The sequence below is a fragment of the Cyanistes caeruleus genome, unplaced genomic scaffold, assembly GCF_971803275.1.
Source record: "Cyanistes caeruleus unplaced genomic scaffold, bCyaCae1.hap1.1 HAP1_SUPER_30, whole genome shotgun sequence".
NCBI lineage: Eukaryota > Metazoa > Chordata > Aves > Passeriformes > Paridae > Cyanistes > Cyanistes caeruleus.
In genome coordinates, this window is record NW_028256295.1 from 3267277 (window position 1) to 3284648 (window position 17372).

The window sequence follows — 17372 nt, forward strand, 5'->3', positions numbered from 1 at the left end:
AGTGGCGGAGAGGCTCTGAAGGCTTGGTCTAGGGAAAACAGCTCCCAGACCGTTCCCCACTCCTGGTGCTGCCAGCGGCCAGTGAGCAGAGCTAGCCCAGGTGTGAAGGGCCGCGGCGGGCAGCGTCAGGCCATGGCCGAGGGGGCCTGGACCCACCCGGAGCTCCTCCCGGAGCCCAGCGGACTCCAGCTCAGCGGGGGCCGGCAGCGGGGCACGGCTTAGGCTCGGCAAGGTGTGAGCAGCCGTGGTCCGGCCCAGCCTCAGCCGGGGTCCCGCAGCCTCCCGTCCCCACCCGGTCACTGCTGGGGCCAGCCCGGCCCCGCCAGGCCGAGCCTGTGCGATTCAGCCCTTCTGGGACACAGGGCCAGAAAGACTTCAGCCCTGAAGCAGCAGGCTTTGAGTTCAAGCCTTGGGAAGCACTTGCCAAAGGCTTGATGGCAATTCATACGTTCATCAAGTCACCCCACTGAAAGTTATGTTTCTAGAATCTTCCTGTATCTCTCCCCCGATTGGTTGCAATTCGTCGCAGTATTTTGCATCTTTCTAACCCCAGTCTGTGTCTGGACCCATGCCCTCAGACTGTGCCCTCACACCTCCCCTAGATATTGTTGTGTCTGCCCCTAGGCCTGGTCTTTGCACTTTGCTCCTGTGCTGCGCAGGCTTTATGGGCCTCATCCCTACTTGATTTTCCTATTCCAGTTGGTTTTGGGGACTCCAGCGAACCCGCTCCTTTAATTTCCTCCTCGGTTGCCCGGGTGTCAGGGGACCCTGAAGCTTTAAGGATTGTTGTGGCCACTGTCAGCACGACTGCAAGGGCCGCAGTGCAGCGGGGCCCGGCCCGACCGGCAGCCGGGTACCTCCTCAAAGGTGGAAGCAAGAGAGAGATTTCCCTGGCTTGCCTGTCTGCAAAATGTCAATCTCACAGAGGTGGATCCAGCTTTTTAAATGCTTTAATAGGTAGTCAGTTCCCACAGCTAGCCAGCTCTTGGATTTTGCTTGGCACAGAGGCAGCTCTCGCTTAGCAGCTCCTCTCAGTAAAATCATTTCCATGGGGGGCTTCTTCCCTGCTCACCAAATAGCAATTCATGCAAAAGCAGCACAAACTGTTCTTCCTGTCCTCCTATCTTTGCCAGAGAGTGCCTTTCAAAGGGATAATAATTGGGAGGGAGGGGGTTTACATTTCCATTGCAAAGGAGCCTCCTGCCTCCCTTAGCAGGCCCCTGTCTTTCAAACAAAGACACACACGGTCTCCTTTTGCACCTTCACTTGGCCCCAGCCACTCCTGATCATTTGAAGGAGCGGCTCAGAAGAAGGGGCTGCAATCCCCCAAGGCCTGGGCTGCTCCAGGCCGCTCCTGGTGCCTTGGGCTGTTGAAGGGGTGCCAGGGTGGCCTTTGTGACACAGGCACGGGGTGCCGGGGTGGCCTTTGTGACACAGGCACGGGGTGTCGGGGTGGCCTTTGTGACACAGGCACGGGGTGCCGGGGTGGCCTTTGTGACACAGGCATGGGGTGCTGGGGTAGCCTTTGTGACACAGGCACGGTGTGTCAGGGCCGTGGTGACGCGGGACCTTGCGGTGCCCAAAGTCCATTGTGACATGGCAGAGCCCCGCCCCGGCTGGGGGGTATATAAAGGGCTTGTGGGGCCTGGGTCAGTCCCAGGACAGTGGCTGTGTCCAGGTACCTGTGTGTGCCAGAGGACTGCAGGCACGGAGGAGGAGAAGGCGAAGCCCAAGTCCCAGCCCCCCAGGCCCTGGCCCGGCTCACAGAGAGCCCAGGCCTTGAGGGAGCAGCAGGAGGAGGCTGAGAGGGCAAGCAGAGGGAGGAGAGGAGCCGTGGAGTCCTGCGCTGAGGAAGAGCCAGAGCTCTGCCGAGGAGAAATGAACAAGTTCCAGCAAGGGAATCCAGGGGAAGCCTGCACTGAGCCACAGCTGTCCCCAGGAGAAGCCCAGAGCTGCCAGGAGCTCTCTGAGTGGGATGAAGGCCTTGAGCAAGAGCTGGTCCAAGTATGGGGGAGCTACTGGCATTTCCGGGACTGGGATGAGGGCAGGGAGCAAGAGCCCTCCCCAGCTGTCTCCGAGTGGGGCGAGTGCAGGGAGCAGGAGCCGTGGCAGGCGGACAGCGATCACTGTCAGGAATTCTCAGATTGGGAAGAATCTCCTGAGCAGCGGCTGTCCCCAGGAGAAGGCACGAGCCACCGGGCACTCTTGGACTGGGAAGCTTGCCGCAAGCAAGAGCTGTGCCAGGATGGCCAGGAGGTGACTGGAGGCAAAGCAAAGAGAAAATCCTCCAGGTCCAGCTGGGATGATGACAGTGATGGAGAGCTGGCTCAGGACAGCAGGGAATACTGCGACATCCTGTGCAGCCAGCTCAAGGCCTGGCAGCGGGAGGACGATGAGTGGGATGAGGTGAGCGTCCTGGAGCTGCACGAGGAAGGAGAAGAGGCCAGGCAGCAGAGACTGGCAGATTTAGCCCGAGAGGGAATCCTGCTGCCTGTCCCTCGAGAAGCTTGGGTGGAGTGCCAGGAGCCCGAGCTGTGCCCGCAAGAGCAACTCTGTGCCGGGCCTGGCCCTCTGGCAGCCCAAGCCACGGTGGAAGATGTCTCTTCTCCTGGGCAGCTGCTTCCCCACAGGAAAGGCTGCTTGCTCTTTAGGCGGGCGCTGCAAGGGCTGTGGGCACTGCGGGGGCTGTGGGGGCTGTTCCGCTGCCCCTGCCTGGTGGCACAGCCACAGGATCAGCGCCCGCTGCCAGCAGCGCCAGGCTGCAGATGGCGGCTGCCCCGCGGCCTGCCCGGCGCCCCGAGGGAGCCGCATGGGCTGCCCCGGCCTGCGCTGGCCCTGCGGGCCGAGTCGGCCCCGGCCGCTCTGCAGCACCCCTGGGGCAGCTCCCCGAGGGCACACGGCAGCCCAAAGCGGCACCCGAAGGGGGGACCCTCACTGCCGGGGCTCAGCACCGCATCCCGGCCCATCGTCCGGCCAGGAAGGCACCTGGAAAGTCATCGGCTCCCAGCGGCAGCCTGGCACCGCCAGCGGCACCCCTGCACCGGGTCCCCGAGGGCCACAGCCACACGGCTCTTGGCCCTTTGCAGGGACACTGGCTCCAGCTCCTCCCTGCTGGACTCCAAGGCCATTTCCTCTCCTTCGGAAAGGACTCCATGCTGATCCTGGGGCACTTTGGCCATGAGGAATGGACACAGACAGGAGGTGTTGCTCCCAGGACACGACGGCGGCCTGCTGGACTGCAACACACACAATTCTAACAAAAGAAAACAAAGTTGTGTTTAGGAAGTAATAGTAGAAAAGAAAAAAACCCCAAACCCCGCCCCCCCCCCCCCCCCCCCCCAAAACCTGCATAAGACCCTCCAGAAACAAAAAAATGATAAAGAATAAGAATAGGAATATTAAGAAGAAGAGGTAGAAGCTGAAGTAGATGAAGACGTAGTAGTACTTAAAACATGGAAAATTAAGAATAAGAATAAAATGTTGGAGTCTGGAATACAGAGTGCGTGCCCTTGTTTCTGATACTTAGTTATAAGGTCCAGGTATAAGTTCCCCCAGGCAGGGCAGGTCCCTGGGTGCTGCCCCTGGCCCAGATAGTTTTCAGATGGGAAAAACTATCAGAAGTAAGGTTTTAGAAGACAAAATGTCCTCCCTGCTGACAGCACCGTAAGGAATAGCTGCAGGGCAGAGTTTTAAAAACAGAGGTTCTCTTGACCTCTCTACAGCCTTGCATGGTGCTCAGCATGATAGATCAGGGGAAAAAATATTATAGTGGTGTGGTAGCAGCCTCAGGGAGACAAAGAGTTACATTGGCCCACCCCAAACCCCTTGAGAAGGGCAGCCCAGGAGTTCTGATTGGGTTTGAGTCCCTGAGGGGTTCTCCCTTGCTGTGCTTCTACTGGTCCCTGACCCTGAACTCCACCCTCAAACGTGGGGACCCTTGAGAGTTCTGTCCCTCAAAAACCCCTGCTGTGCCTCTGTTCGGGGCTCTCTGTTCTGGACCTGACTTTGTTCCCATGCTGAATAAATGGTTTTGTGAACTGGGAGCCCGTCTCAGTTGGTGTTTGATGCTGGTCCCCAGAATCCTGCTGCTTCTCTGGACGAGATCCAGAGGTTGCTGACTGCAACATATGGTGAGAGAATGCGTGGCATCCCGTGAAGCAAGAGAACAGCAGGATCTGGCTCCATGGACACCTCGTAAGTCACCGGCTGATGGCCTGAGAGCCAGCGAGACCCCCGCCTAAGAAATGAGGACTCGAGAGTACCTGGCAGGAAGGCTGGGTTGGGAGTGCCTCGGGCATGGGGAAGAAAAGGGCTTACGGAGGTGTGGGAGCCGGGACCAGACACTGGGACACCTTACATCACCCAACGAGACGTATCATGGACGATATTAACATTAAGAACTATTATATTAACATTATGGACGATTATATTAACATTATGGACTATTATGGACGGTATGGCTCTTCCGGTGGACTGTTTTTGTCTTCTGTGAAGTTCCTTTTTTTCTTTTTTTTTGGTGTATACCTCCCTGTACCTTCCCCTTTCCTCTGTTCCTAAGGGCAGGACAAAGGGTGAAAAAAGCCAAGATGGCTCAGGGCTGCTGCCAACTCCCTGTCACCCCGGTGTCTTTCTGCCATCCTGTTAGCGTTCAGGAACACACATAATCACGAATGATTATATGAAGGTACTTTATTGAAGAGCTCTGGGTATCAGGGTTACACATACCCAAATCTGACCCAATTTGGTTTTGAGTTGAACATATTTTATACTCTATCGTTATGCAACTTACATATTAATTATTAAACTTACATTGTTCTATTGTAAGCATTGTTTTTACCCAGGCATGGATTTCTCGTGATCCCCCCCTTAGCCCCCCAACATTGTTCCTCATGTTCTCTAAACAAAAATTATATCTAATCACATCTAACAATTGTATCATTTATCATCTACTGATTACACAAGTGCAGTTTGACCTGATCTTTAACAAGCACAAGGCCTAACATTTCTCAGGGCCTACTTTTCCCAGGGCTTACCAAACCTAACTTTCTTTCTAAGTCCCCAAATTTTCTAAGATTTTAGAACCTTTTACTATCATTCCCCCCTTCGAAAGCATTTTCACTTCACTATAAGTGCAAATATTATCACTCAATACAGTCCTTTGTTTCTGAGTTTATACTTGGTGTTCTTTGAATCCTTGATTGATGTAAAGGTTATCCTGGATGCTGTCACGAACTGGAGAACCAGAAGATGGTGAGTGTTGATCTCGTGTCAGTGCCTTTATTATTTTCTGGTTCTAGGACATTTTCTTCTGTATTTCTCCTTTAAGATGCTGTAAACTAACCAAATTGCTAAGAATACTATTATTAAGATTATCACACTCTCAATGATAGATTTAATCCATGAACTCACATTCCACCCTAACCCTTTGAAGATTTTGCCTAACCAATTTATAGTTAAATCATTTTGCTCTTCCTATGCTTCATGCTCTATTTGTTGCAACTAATTGATGTCATATTATACATCTGCAGTCACATTTGGGATGTGGATGCAGCAATGATCAATCTGTCCCCTTAAAAAAACTCATACACTCCATGCTCTTTCAAGAGTAATAAATTGTAATTGTATGTTTAGTTCTTTAAATCTTTCCCGGGTGACTCTTGCTAGTCTATCTACCTGACCTGTTGTAAGAGACCGTCCAAGATTCCCTCATCTGTCTCACAACCGTCTCAAGGACAGAGACTGAGACCCTGAATATCACAAGGGACTTGGTTTGGGGGTTTGGGCCTAGCTGAGATGGATGTTTGCTCAGTGATTGTTTGCAGGTGGTTGCACGGTACACTGCTCTCGTTCCTGCTGGTGAGCAGAGGCTTGGTAACCTGCACAACGGGTTTTCCACGACTCATGGCTCTCATTCCTGCTGGTGAGCAGAGGCTTGTGCCTGGTACCCTGTGCAATGGGTTTTCCACAACACCTTGTCCTTGTTCCTGCTGGTGAGCAAAGACTTGCAAGACATGGATCGCTCTGTACCCTACACCTGCTCCCTGCGCAATGGAATTCATCACAATGAGCATCAATCTCCTCTGGTTTTGGCCCTGCGCCCCTCGCTTTGCAAAAGACTATAAAATTATACCCCAAACTCACCTTCCTTTGAGATCTCCCCAACGGATAGAAGAGTCTGCGTCATTGGACGGCTGAGTGGACTTCGACGTTGGTAGCTATAATCCCCTTACTCTCTGTTCCTTATGCCTTGCTTTCTCTTTTCTTTCCCTCTATCGCATATTAGTGCTGATGAGCACTCAATAAACTGTGTTTTCTTGTTTAAGTCCTTGGTTTGCTGATAATATTTTGTACTCTAAGACCAGCTAAAAGAACCACATCACGAATCCCACCTTGCAGATCGTGACAGTCCCAGATGCCAGCTCAGCCCCTTGTGCAACTCTCACCCTTGGGCTCAGCCTTTGTGTCCCCTGGAGGCGCTGGCAGAGCTGATGGGGTGGGGCAGGAGCGGGGCAGCCCCAGCGTTCCCCTGGCAGTGCCAGCACAGCCGGGCCAGCAGCCCCAGCGTTCCCCTGGCAGTGCCAGCACAGCCGGGCCAGCAGCCCCAGCGTTCCCCTGGCAGTGACAGCACAGCCGGGCCAGCAGCCCCAGCGTTCCCCTGGCAGTGACAGCACAGCCGGGCCAGCAGCCCCAGCGTTCCCCTGGCAGTGACAGCACAGCCGGGCCAGCAGCCCCAGCGTTCCCCTGGCAGTGACAGCACAGCCGGGCCAGCAGCCCCAGCGTTCCCTCCCTGGAGACGCTCCAAGGGAAGCGGCCAGAGCCGCGTCCAGTCAGCGGAACTGAGCGGCCACTGAGCACCCCCGGCCTGGGCTGCTGTGGATTCCTCTGCACACAGCTCGGGGAAGGTGCCCTTGGCCACCCCCACAGTGCCACAGACAAGTGTCACACACAGTTACACAGCTCTGCACACAGCTCACTGGGGGAGATAATTTAAAAAATAAACCAACAAAAAAACCACCAGGAGAAAGAGAACTCCTACCTGACAGAGCTGTTCCACCCTTCAGTTGAGACACCTGCATGCACACAAGACCTGGGGCTACAAAAAATCAGGCTTCATCGGCACATTTGCAGAAAAATCAGGTTTAGGACAGGCTCTCAGCAGAACTGTTCTCAGCTGGGTGAAAAAGGCCCCTTTGGCAGCTGCAGAGCCATTGAAAATGCAGATCCTCAGGCCATGGGAGAGAAAAGGGCTCTGGATTCCCCTTTCCTGACACACAAACCCTGCTCCCAGGCTGCTCCCCACACAGGATTCTACTGGAGGACTGTGGAAGGCTGAGAGTTGTCTCTGGCTTCTTCATGTTCCTTGTCCTAAAGCTGCCTGGGAGAAGAAATTTAGGGTCAGCTCCACTGGCACAATCCCTCCTGGCCCAGGGCACAGCCCCAGGAAGGTCTTTGCTCCTCCCTCGGCCCTCCCTGAGGAGGCTGGCAGGGCTCGCAGGTTTATGGCATTTGTCCTTGCTGCCCCTCACATCCCACTGCCCCACAAAGAGCCCCGAGCCACCCGTGAGGGACAGGCCCTGCTGGGCCAGGCCTGGGCTCAGGGCTTGGCCTTTCTGCTTCCTCCAACCCAGCCAGGCCTGGCTCAGCATTGCAGTTCCTGTGCTGTGCCCCAAGCTCGCTCGGGCCCTGCTGGAAAGGGACCTGAGGTACCTCGATCCCCTCGGGCAGTGCATGGGAGAAAACAACAAACTTCTCAGGAGGATGGGGAAGAAACTTTCAGCTGCAAACTTTAGAGAATGAGGTACTCGGAAAATCATAAAGCTGCATGCATGTTGAGAGCCTGACAGAAGAACGGCTAAGAGAAAAAGGACATGATACTGTAAGGTTAGTTAAAGTATGAGGCCTCAGGGTCAGTATGCCCCTGAAGAGAGAGTTACATAGATAACAAGATGTTGAAACTGCCAAAATATGCAGAACTGCAAGCTGAAGATAAAGAACTGGTAACTGCAAGGCCAACCACAAAGAACAATATGCGTCAATGGTAGCAGACCAATAATGAGCTGAGTTTTTGCAATATGTATAAGCTAATTAAAAGCATTATAAGTTGTGCATAAGATTTCAATAAACTGAGACTTGCTGACCATGATAGCATGAGGCTTGTCTTCCACGGCTCCGGTAATCCCCGACCTCTGGCGACAGATGGAGATGGGGACCCTATGCCAGGTATGAACCTTCTCAATGTCTGTATGGGGTTTTGCGGTTTTGGGGAGTTTTTGGAGCATCCAGGGCTGTGTTTGGGATCAGGGGAGGTTGGGGTGTCCCGGGGGCTTTGGGGGTTCTCAGCAGGTTTGGGGGTACCTGGGCAATGCGGGTGGCAGTGCTGGGGACCCCGTGCCGGGTTTGAACCTTCTCACTGCCCATGGGCAGCGTCAGCGTGTTCAGGGAGATCCTGGGGGGCCCGGGGGGTCACCCCAAATCCCAGGGACCCCAAATGCTGAGGGACCCCCCGAACTGCCCTCACCGCTGGATCTGCTGCAGGCAGGGGGGCACCAGCACTCGGCCCCCACCCTCCACCATCACAGGGGGGCTGTGGAAGAAATCTGGGGGTGCACGGACAGGTCGGGTGGGACCCCCAAAGTCCTGGGGGAGAGGACACGGGGGGGACTTCCAGGAATTCCCATTATGGTGGAAAGAAAAGGGACTAGGAAGAGTTTGGGGGGGGCTGGGTGGGTTATGGGGGGACCCCCAGGAGTCTTGGGGGACGTGGGGAGGGTAAAGAACAGGGCAACCCCCAGGATGGGTTTGGAGGGGAACCGGATTGGAGCTCCCATGGCAGTGGGATGGGGAGATCTGCCCATGGAATTCTATGGGAATGGCATGGCAGTGAGATCCATCTACAGAATTCCCATGGGAATGGGACAGCAGTAGAATCCATCCGAGGAGGTCTCACGGGAATGGGATGTCTGAGATCCATCCATGGAATTTCCATGGGAATTGCCATATTCCCGCATTTTGCCCTCCCAAATCCCACATTCCCATTCCCATATTCCCATGGGAATTCTGCCCTCCCCACCTTTACACTCCAGCGCCTCCCGCCCATATCTGACATATTTCCGGAGACATTCCCTGCAGCTGTGAGCCAGGGAATTTGTTAATCCCTCAGCCTGGATCTCAGGGATCCCCATGGCGGTGCCACAGTTGCCATCGCAGCCCCACAGATCCCCCAGCCCCGGCTCCCCCCGCTCAGCCCCGCTCTGGCTGTGCCGCTGCTGCAGCATCTGCAGCTCCCCGCTGGCCCCGTGCCGGTGCCGCTCCTTGTGCCGGCCCTGGCTATCCCAATATCCCAGCCCTGGCTATCCCAATATCCCGGCTCTGGCTATCCCAATATCCCAGCTCTGGCTATCCCAATATCCCAGCCCTGGCTATCCCAGTATCCCAGCCCTGGCTATCCCAATATCCCAACCCTGGCTATCCCAATATCCCGGCTCTGGCTATCCCAATATCCCAGCCCTGGCTATCCCAATATCCCAGCTCTGGCTATCCCAATATCCCAGCTCTGGCTATCCCAATATCCCAGCTCTGGCTATCCCAAGATCCCAGCCCTGGCTATCCCAATATCCCGGCTCTGGCTATCCCAATATCCCAGCCCTGGCTATCCCAATATCCCAGCCCTGGCTATCCAATATCCCAGCCCTGGCTATCCCAATATCCCAGCCCTGGCTATCCCAAGATCCCGGCTCGGCTCCGCCCGGCCCCGCTCGCTGCGGCGGCGCTGGAAGGGGATCCCAGCCAGGGACCCCATGGACATGGACTGCGGGAAGCCCGGGCTGGGCTCCGACAGCGCCGCGTGCAGGGAACGCAGGGAGAGGAGAACTGGGGGGACATTTGGAGATTTGGGATCGGGGGGTCACGGCTGAAGGAAAGGGGGAACGGGGAGAGCCGGGAAGGGCATTTGGGGATGCCAGGAGTGACAAGAGGGGAGGCTAGGGCTGGCTAGATGTGGCATGGCTGGAGTTCAGGGCGTTCCTGTACCCAGGAAAGGGAGCTCCAAGGGTCCCCGCTGTCCCCATTGCCAGGACAGGGCAGGGAAAGCCGGGATGGCTGGGAATAGGGGTCCCGGGTGTCCTGAGTGCTGAGGAAAGGAGGGGCTGGCTGCTGGGAGAGGCAGGAATAGGGGTCCAGGGGGTAAATGGGTCAAGAAGAAGGGGGCTCTGGGGGCTGCGAGAGGCGGGATGGCCAGGAAAGGGGTGCAGGCGTTCCTGGTGCCGGATAAGGGGGTGCAGGGTGGGACCCACGGCCGGGAATGGGGGTTCGGTGGGATGGCGGTGCCCAGGAATGGGGGTTTAGGGGCCCCTCGGCGCTCCGGAATGGGCGATCAAAGAGTCCCGGTGCCGGGGTCCCCCTCACCTCTCGCCGCCCCCCGAGAGCGCCCCCGGCCCCAGCGCTGGAGCCATCGCGCTGCTCCACTGCGGCCCCGCCCACAGCTCCGGCCCCGCCCCCACAGCCGCCTCCGGCCCCGCCATTGGCGCCCCTCTTTGCTGCCCGCCAATGTCACACATGGCGCTATGATGTCATACAGCCATGCCATGATGTCACAGCCTTCTCTGTGATGTCACACAGTCCCCTCTGTGATGCCATAGCTGCACAGTGACATCACAAAACAAGCTGTGATGTCACAGCCCCATCTGTGACCTCACACAACGCACTCGGAGCTGTCACACAGCCCCTTTCTGACATCACAGCTGCTCTGGGGCTCCAGGACACAGCCACAGAGGTGCTGCTGGGACACAGCCCCCTCTGGCACATCCCACAGCCCCTGCCAGTGCTGAGCCCCTGGCAGCTCTGTCTGGGCCGGCTCTCTGTGTCCCTGAGCTGCCCTGGCAAAGCCCCAGCCCTGCTGGGCTGTGCTCAGGAGCTGCTCCTGGCCAGAGCTGTCTCCCTGCTGTGGTCTGTTCCCATGGCAACATCTGCCCCATTGTTATGGTCTGTTTCCATGGCAGCCATAACCAGCCCCTGTTGCTATGCTATTTACATGCCAACCATCACAGCCCCTGTTGCTATGGTCAGTCCCTTGGCAGCTCCATGGAGACCCCATGCCAGGGCTGGTTGCCATGGACACCAGCTCAGGCCTGGAGCCAGAGCCCATTGCCATGGCAACCATTTGCAGTCCCATCCCCAGGCTCATGGGATCACAGAGCCACAGAATTGGCTGAGTTGGGAGGGAGCCATGGGGATCCTCCAGTCCAACTGCTGGCCCTGCACAGGACACCCCAACAGTCCCAGCCTGGGCCTGGCAGCGCTGGCCAAACGCTGCTGGAGCTCAGCCAGCCCTGGAGCTGGGAGCCTTCCCTGGGGAGCCTGTTCAGTGCCCCAGCAGCCTCGCGGGAAAAACCTTTTCCTCACATCCAGCCTAAACCTGCCCGCCTCAGCTCCAGCCGCTCCCTCCACTCCTGGCCCTGGGCACCAGAGGGAAGAGGTTCCCGCAGCCCCCAGCCAGGGACCCGCTCCCAAGGCTGCTGCCATGGCAACCAGGCCTGGCACCAGCTGGGATGCTCGGTTTCCACGGGCTGGGCTTCAGGAATGGCATTCCCCAATTTCCCGCTCCCGCTGAAACCGCGCTGCTGCTCGCTTCCCTCCCACCTCCCATGGAAAGCACAAAAGGCAAAGATCCCAGGCAGGGATAAGAAGAATTTTTTGAGAACAGCAACGGGATAAGGAACAAACAGACACAGAAACAATTTTGGTAACAGAAAGGATAAGACAAACCATTCACAGGGAAAACTAAAATACCACCAACTGACTCTTCCTGGCCATGTATTTCCTCCGGCCAAGAAAGGACACCCTTCTCTGGTGAGAGAGAGGGAGTCCTTTTCCTGCCCCTGGCAATGACCTGAGATGGGATTGAATATAATGGACCATGATCACAGTCTCACATTCTTTGATCCCACATCATGACATTGCCATGGGCAGGAAAAGGTACAGGTGACTTCCCAGCATGGATCACAGGGAACATGGATCACCAGGTCTCTTCCCAATGTGGATCCTCCATGGGCGGATGAAGCTGGAGCAGTGCACAAAGCTCTTCCTGTATTTTGAGGCACTTGCAGGGCTTCCCTTACCGGTGCCACCGTTGGTGTCTGCCAAAGTTAGACCCGTCTGAGAAGCTCTTCCCACACTGGGGACACTTGTAAGGCCTCTCCCCAGTGTGGATGTGTTTGTGGGTATTGAGGTTGGATCTGTGGCTGAAGCTCTTCCCACATTCCCCACACTCGTAGGGCCTCTCCCCAGTGTGGATGCGCCGGTGGGTGATGAGGTTGGAGTTTTGCTTGAAGCCCTCCCCACAGTCGGGGCAGCGGAAGGGCCTCTCATCCGTGTGAATCCGCTGGTGCAGGACAAGATTGGAGCTGCTGTGAAACCTCTTCCCACACTCAGAACACTCGTAGGGCCTCTCCCCAGTGTGGATGCGCTGGTGGATGATGAGGTGGGAGCTGCAGCTGAAGCCCTTCCCACATTCCTCACACTCGTAGGCCCATTCCCCAGTGTGAATCATCTGGTGGCGGATCAGGGTTTTCCTCTGTCTGAAGCTCTTCCCACACTCCAAGCACTTGTAGCGCTTCTCCCCATTCTGAAGCTGCTCATGGACCACCAGCTCAGAGCCCCGGCTGGATCTCCGGCCGCCTTCCCGGCACAGGGTGGGTCTTTCCTCCTCAGAGCACCCTGGGATGGGTTTGGAGCCCCTCCTCCTGCAGGATCTCTGGGGCTTTTCCTCCCTGTTGGATTCCTGCACTGTGGTACCGCTGAAAACGGCCTCTTCCACGAGGTTCTGCTGCGGGGATTTCTCCTCCCTGGTCTCCATCCTCAGCTCCTTGTCTGGGGGAGGAAGGACAAGGAGAGGATGGGATTTGCCTCCGTGCCAGAGGGAAGGGGAAGGAGATCCCCCCAGTGCGTCCCCGGCAGGACGGCGTCGGCAGCGGGGTTGTCCTGCAGCCGGGGGCCAGGCTGGGCTGGGAGATGGAGCAGGAGAGAGGGGGAAAGGGGCACTGACTTCCTCCTCACCTGCCTGGGTGTCCTGGGGCATCTTCCTCTTTCTCGCAGCCTCCTTCTCCATCCAGCCAAGGTTTGGGAATGGGAAATTCTGGTTCGGGAGAGAACAATGAATGAGCACGTTGAATTTGAAGGTCCCTCTGTCCAAGTCCCTCTCTAGAAGTCCCTGGGTGTCTGGGGGGTCTTGGTTTGAAAGGAAAGGTGTTTGCTAAGGAAGGCAGAAACCACCATTGAAATTGATAAAAATGTAAGCAACAACCCTCTCCAAATTATTATAATCTTGATATCAAAGTGCTCTCAGATAAAGATATAGGAATAGAAATAATAGTTCTTTACTAAAGGAAGAAAAATGAAAATGCAGCAGTACAAAAGAAAAAAAACAACAAAAAAACAGCACTCTGAGAGAGTCAGAATACAACCTGACACCCTGTTGGTCAGGGTGCTGGTAGCAGTCTGATTAAATGGTGGCTGCATTCCTCCTGGAGTGACTGATGTGGTTCTGTTGAAGCAGTGATCCCATAGAATATTGTAGCTTACCTCTGAAGTTCCGGTGCTGTAGATGGGTCTGGTCTCTCCTCTGGGATCCAGTGGAGAAAGACTGCCTGTGGTGCTTTGATGCTCTGATTATATTCATGCAGGAATGTTTGGCTCCTCCCCCTGGGTGGAGCATCTCACAATGGGATGATGTCATTTTATCAGTCCTGCACTGAGACTCAATGGCCCATTAACAGAAGATATCCCCCTGGAGGAAGGATGGGTGGTGGAAGAGATAAAGAACACTGCCCCACCTGGTTTTAACAGCTGGCCCATTAGCAGGAGACATCCCCCAGTTATGAGGGATGGGTCATGAAAGAGATAAAGAAAACTGCCCTACAAGGTTTTAACAGATGGTGATAGAATACATACTTTTGGTTACATCTTGCATTGCAACCCAAGACATGGGGTACATAAAAATTTTACACCACCAAAATCTGGCCCTGAAAATGCCTCCCAGGAGTTCTAGTTCCATCTCTGTTCTCTCCCTTTTGGTGTTCAGGGTTTCACCCCTGTCCCAGCTGCTGGGGGTCACACTTGTACTGTGGGTCCCCTGTCTACTCGGTCCCTGACCTCTTGCTTGGAGTGCCAGGAATTTGAAAACTTCCTCCCATTTCCATCTCCCCACTTAGGGATGCTGGAAGTTTTTGGGGTCCCAGGGTCCCTGCTCCCCTTATTCCCTTCTTGGGGGTGCAGGGGGTCCAAGGAGACCCCCCTGCCCCTCTCTATGCAATTGAGGGTTCCACGAATCATGGCGCTCCTCCTCTCTGGGCTCCCCACTTTGGGGTCCTTAGGGACACAGGGCTCTGCTCCTCCAGGCTGCCTCTGCCAGCAGCTGCCACTGGGAACCCCAAATGTCCCCCCAAAGGGCATTTTCTTCTCAGCCTTGGTGTTCTTCATTCTCCAATCATCACCCCCAAAAACCCAACCCAGGAAGCCCCCAGGATATCTGGGCCGAGCTCCCCCTCCCTCGTAACCTGTGGGATAGGGGGGGTGTTGATCCCATGGATGGGGGGGCTGTGAATTCAGGGAGTGAATCCCAGCTTGACTGGGATATGCTGGACCTGAGATCATACTGGGATAACAAGCACCTAACTGGGATTACTAGGAGTGTCTGGGAATGGCTATGGACATGCTGAGGGCAGCTGGGATATACTGGGAGTGTCTGTGATCATACTGGGGATGACTGAAAACACACTGGGAACAATGGGAACCATGTTGGGGACAACTGGGAACAACTGGGAGTGACAGGGTCTGCACTGGGGGCAGCTGGGAATGACTGCAACCTTGCTGGGAGCAGCTGGGATCATCTGGGGAGCAACTGGAACTATACTGGGGCCAACTGGGTGCAACTGGAATCACACTGGGAGGAACAGGGAGCAACTGGAACCATCCTGAGGGTAACTGGCATCCTACTGGGATCACAGTGGGAGCAGTTGGGCCATGCTGGGCAAGACTGGGACCATACTGGCAGCAACTGGGACTGCACTCAGCGTGACTGGGAGTGGCTGGGAGCAACTGGGATCAGGCTGGAAGCACCTGAGGAGTGACTAGGAGCAACTGGGATAGACTGGGAGAGACTGAAACCACAGTGCAGGTAAATGGGAGCAAATGGAACCACACTGGATAATCCTGGGAGCAGCTGTGCCCATGCTGGGGTCATACTGGGATCCTACTGGAACTAGCTGGGATCATACTGGGGGTGACTGCAAAGGTGCTGGCTGGGACTGGAACCATGCTGGAGGTGACTGGGAGCAACTGGGCCCATCCTGGGAGTGACAGGGAGTCACTCTGGCCATGACTGGAATCATGCTGGAAGGATATGGGAGTGATTGGAACCATACTGGGGGTGGCTGGCACAACAGCTCATACTGGGAGTGACTGAGATTGTAGTGGGAGTGACTGGGAGTCACTGGGATGCTTGGTTCCTCCCCCTGGGTGGAGCATCTCACAATGGGATGATGTCATTTTATCAGTCCTGTACTGAGACTCAATGGCCCATTAACAGAAGATATCCCCCTGGAGGAAGGATGGGTGGTGGAAGAGATAAAGAGCACTGTCCCACCTGGTTTTAACAGCTGGACCATTAACAGAAGATATCCCCCAGTTATGAGGGATGGGTCATGAAAGAGATAAAGAAAAATGCTCCTCTAGTTTTTAACATGGTGATAGAATACATACTTTTGGTTACATCTTGCATTGCAACCCAAGACATGGGGTACATAAAAATTGTACACCACCAAAATTTGGCCCTGAAAATGCTTTCCAGAAGTTTTCCATTTCTGTTCTCTCCCTTTTGGTGTTCAGGGTTTCACCCCTGTCCCAGCTGCTGGGGGTCACGCTTGTACTGGCGGTCCCCTGTCTACTTGGTCCCTGACCTCTTCTGGATGCTAGGAGTGCCGGGAATTTGAAAAGTTCTTCCCATTTCGCTCTCCCCACTTAGGGATGCAGGAAGTTTTTGGGGTCCCAGGGTCCCTGCTCCCCTTATTCCCTTCTTGGGCGTGCAGGGGGACCAAGGAGTCCCCCCTGCCCCTCTCTATTTAATTGATGGTTCCTCGAATCATGGCACTCCCCCTCTCTGGGCTCCCCACTTTGGGGTCCTGGGGGACACAGGGCTCTGCTCCTCCAGGCTGCCTCTGCCAGCAGCTGCCACTGGGAACCCCAAATGTCCCCCTAAAGGGCATTTTCTTTTCAGCTTTGGTTTTCTTCATTCTCTAATCATCACCCCCAAAAACCCAACCCAGGGACCCCACCAGGATATCTGGGCCGGGCTCCCCCTCCCTCGTCACCTGTGGGATGGGGGGGTGATGATCCCACGGCTGGGAGGGGGCTGTGAATTCAGGGAGTGAATCCCAGCTTGACTGGGATATACTGGGCCTGAGATCATACTGGGATAACAAGCACCTAACTGGGATTACTAGGAGTGTCTGGGAATGGCTATGGACATGCTGAGGGCAGCTGGGATATACTGGGAGTGTCTGTGATCATACTGGGGATGACTGAAAACACACTGGGAACAATGGGAACCATGCTGGGGACAACTGGGAGCAACTGGGAGTGACAGGGTCTACACTGGGGGCAACTCCAGCTGGGCATGACTGGGACTTTGCAGGGAGCAGCTGGGATCATCTGGGGAGCAACTGGAACTATACTGGGGCCAACTGGGTGCAACTGGAATCACACTGGGAGGAACAGGGAGCAACTGGAACCATCCTGAGGGTAACTGGCATCCTACTGGGATCACAGTGGGAGCAGTTGGGCCATGCTGGGCAAGACTGGGACCATACTGGCAGCAACTGGGACTGCACTCAGCGTGACTGGGAGTGTCTGGGAGCAACTGGGATCAGGCTAGAAACACCTGAGGAGTGATTGAGAGCAACTGAGATAGACTGGGAGAGACTGAAACCACAGTGCAGGTAAATGGGAACAACTGGAACCATGCTGGATAATCCTGGAAGCAGCTGTGCCCATGCTGGGTCATACTGGGATCCTACTGGAACTAGCTGGGATCATACTGGGAGTGACTGCAAAGGTGCTGGCTGGGAATGGAACCATACTGGAGGTGACTGGGAACAACTGGGCCCATCCTGGGAGTGACAGGGAGTCACTCTAGCCATGACTGGAATCATACTGGGAGGGTCTGGGAGTGACTGTAACCATACTGGGGGTGGCTGGGTGCAACAGCTCATACTGGAAGTGACTGAGATTGTAGTGGGAGTGACTGGGATCATTCTGGAAGTGTTTTTCTGTAGATCTTCTGTCTTTCTGGTCTCTTTTTATTCTCCTTCCTATCCTAC

General features: G+C 55.4%; 2 protein-coding genes across 2 annotated transcripts in view; one reads left to right on the plus strand and one right to left on the minus strand.

Annotated features, from left to right (window-relative positions):
* LOC111922621 (uncharacterized) overlaps positions 1 to 17372 on the plus strand; it is an 813543-nt gene that overhangs the window by 695583 nt on the left and 100588 nt on the right. The gene's annotated exons all lie outside the window — the stretch shown is intronic.
* Positions 1 to 17372, minus strand: part of LOC111945726 (uncharacterized) — a 555958-nt gene that overhangs the window by 279356 nt on the left and 259230 nt on the right. Inside the window, exon 8 of the mRNA XM_086874769.1 lies at positions 12150 to 12463. Within this exon, the coding sequence (XP_086730895.1) occupies positions 12150 to 12463 (314 nt within the window). The remainder of the gene's footprint in view (positions 1 to 12149; positions 12464 to 17372) is intronic.